The sequence below is a fragment of the Polistes canadensis genome, unplaced genomic scaffold (genome assembly GCF_001313835.1).
Source record: "Polistes canadensis isolate GaletaPanama2010 unplaced genomic scaffold, ASM131383v1 scaffold_107, whole genome shotgun sequence".
Lineage (NCBI taxonomy): Eukaryota > Metazoa > Arthropoda > Insecta > Hymenoptera > Vespidae > Polistes > Polistes canadensis.
This window is the reverse complement of record NW_014569654.1, coordinates 96,402-98,863: the sequence shown is the minus strand read 5'-3', so window position 1 is coordinate 98,863 and position 2,462 is coordinate 96,402. Positions and strand designations below refer to the sequence as shown.

General features: G+C 26.5%; 1 protein-coding gene across 2 annotated transcripts; it reads right to left on the bottom strand.

Annotated features, from left to right (window-relative positions):
* Window positions 1–91: 91 nt before the first annotated feature.
* LOC106787586 (major royal jelly protein 1-like) lies at window positions 92–2,035 on the bottom strand. Of its 2 annotated transcripts, none has more exons than XM_014750038.1 (7): window positions 1,749–2,035; window positions 1,496–1,671; window positions 1,214–1,426; window positions 958–1,129; window positions 612–874; window positions 301–517; window positions 92–170 (listed from the first exon to the last, which is right to left on the bottom strand). In XM_014750038.1, the coding sequence occupies exons 1-6, from the start codon at window positions 1,927–1,929 to the stop codon at window positions 329–331; spliced, it is 1,194 nt and encodes a 397-aa protein (XP_014605524.1). In that variant the 5' UTR covers window positions 1,930–2,035; the 3' UTR covers window positions 92–170; window positions 301–328. The 2 variants fall into 2 exon arrangements, with proteins under 2 accessions (XP_014605524.1, XP_014605525.1); XM_014750039.1 differs by having other exon boundaries at window positions 97–169; window positions 296–517.
* Window positions 2,036–2,462: the final 427 nt, after the last annotated feature.

The following is a 2,462-nucleotide window of genomic DNA, read 5'->3' as shown; positions in this document are numbered from 1 at the left end:
AAACAAAAAAATAAGTTTCTATTATTATATATTTTATTTTTCATATTAATTATTGCTTTCCCAAAGACTCAACTATATTTTATTTGTTAAATATAGGTATTGTTTAAATAATATAATATATTTAAAATGTATACAACCGTATCCATGGACTTTCATGCAATATTATAAGCTGAAGAAGAAACAGAACAGAAAAACAAAAAAAAGATTCGTATTAAAAATAAAAAATAGACGTATGATTTTTTTTATCCCAGAAGTAGGACAATAAACGTAAATATAGATTTAAATATGTACTTACTTAGCAAAGATAATCCTAATCAAATGCGTCATTTTAGCACAAATTATACAAAAATATGTTATAATTGATTTCATTTATATTTCTTTTTTTAACTGCTGTTCTCTCATATTTATTTGATAATCCATAGATTCGCGTACAATTGTGATCATTATGACCTTTAATTTTTTGAATTTTCAAACCAGAAACGAAATTTAATAAATTATAATCTTGCTTTATTACTTTCTATAATAAAAAAGAAAAAGAGAATAAATAATATTATTCGTAATCAAATTAAATGAAGTAATAAATAGTATCCGATGAAAAATGAAATTCTTACCGCATTTTTGTTGGTGAATTCAGTCCTTACATCCCATTTTCTAAGAGTATAATCTTCTATACCAGAAAAATACATGAAATGACCTTCTATAACTAATGACACTTTCCGAAAATTAACTTTACCCTTATCTTTTATGATTTTTAGGTCTGTACTATTACTACTCTTCAATGAGTCCACTGATACGTGATACATATTGTAAGAAGTTAATGAGCTAAAATATAATGAATTACAAAATAATGTTTTGCATTTTAAAGAGGGTTCACCTAAAAAGAAATAAAAAGAAAATAAATGTAATATTAGCTGTAAATTAACAAACGGAGCAGATCATCTTTAGACTTTTATTCACCTATATGCATTGCTAGACCAACGACACCATCATCTAAAGTGAACTTGTCATTATCTATATCGAAATTCGAGGCTTTTGGATTTTTCGCGAAAGCTGGCGATTCAAATCTTTGAAATTTATCGTCTCCTCTCCATACCACTAATCCATAACCCTCTATATCCGCCATGTATACCTGTTTAATTGAATTGAAAAATCCTAATCGTTTTAATTGATCTCCGAGAAAAACAAATTAAATAAATAATGATAATAATCTGACCGTTATGTGTTGACATTCTTTTCCTCTAGCTATAACCAGAGGAGTTACTAAAACTCCTGTACCATTGCTGTTAGCACCATATTTGCTTGGAATTTCTTTTATTAATACCGCCTTGTTAGTTGTTAGATCAAATGCTACAAGTTTTTGTGGACATATAGTGATATCTCCGTTCTTTCCATTATCCAATACCCACAATCTACCGCATTTATCAATCTAGAATAAAATAATAATTTAAATATAAAAAAAATACAAGAATTCGCGGATTTATCGTTTGTTACTCACTTCCACTCTGTAAACACTGATGATAGTTTCATTACAATTTTTTCTTATATCTGCCCAACCCCAATTTGGATAGGGTCTGACTACAGGACCTCCACCGCATATTTTATTCTTATTAAGCGTTCCGATACTGGCAGGTACTCCAGGAGAACGAGGTATGGTAATGAACGTATAGTTTTCTACACAATTAATTGTTATTTAATTATTTCATACAAAATTTATTACTTTTATTCTTCAAATATTTTTAATTGATTACTTGCTATTAATGTATCTATAGGTGTCGAAGCATTTTTTACATATAATCCGTTGTCCTTATAATATTTTTCCTGACTACTATTAATCCAATCATAATCTATGTATTTCCATTTGTACAATCCTTTTTGTAAGGACAGAGATATTAAAAGAGATGATACCAACAATTGCAATGTCAACTTCATGTTTATAGAAAAAAAAAGAGAAGTTCCTTAGTGAAAAAAGTTAATGTCGTCGTAACACTGTAATAGTTTAAACAACAAAGCCTTCCCTTATTTTTACACAAATGTTTATATAAATGTTTATTATCAATTATGTAAGTAGTTAAAAGTATTTTTAAGATAATAACAATTGCGTGACTAATTTTGCTAACTTTAAATTATCTAAAGTTTCTAACGTGCATGTCATAATTTTAATAGTTCAACTTTATAAATATTTATAGTAATAGATTAGAATATATTCGAAGAAATATTTCCGTATTAGATATAGAAATAATATTACTCAAAAAATATTTATTAGAGTAAACGCGTATTACACATAAATAATATTTGTTATATCTATGTAATTACGAAAATATTACATATTAAATTAATAAGAAATATTTACATATGCATTTGAAGCTAGCTCACAATCAGTATTAATTAATTAAAAATGTTTCTAAATAAACGAATCTAATAATGTCCTGATTAATCATGCGAAAATATATATCTTCGTCTCT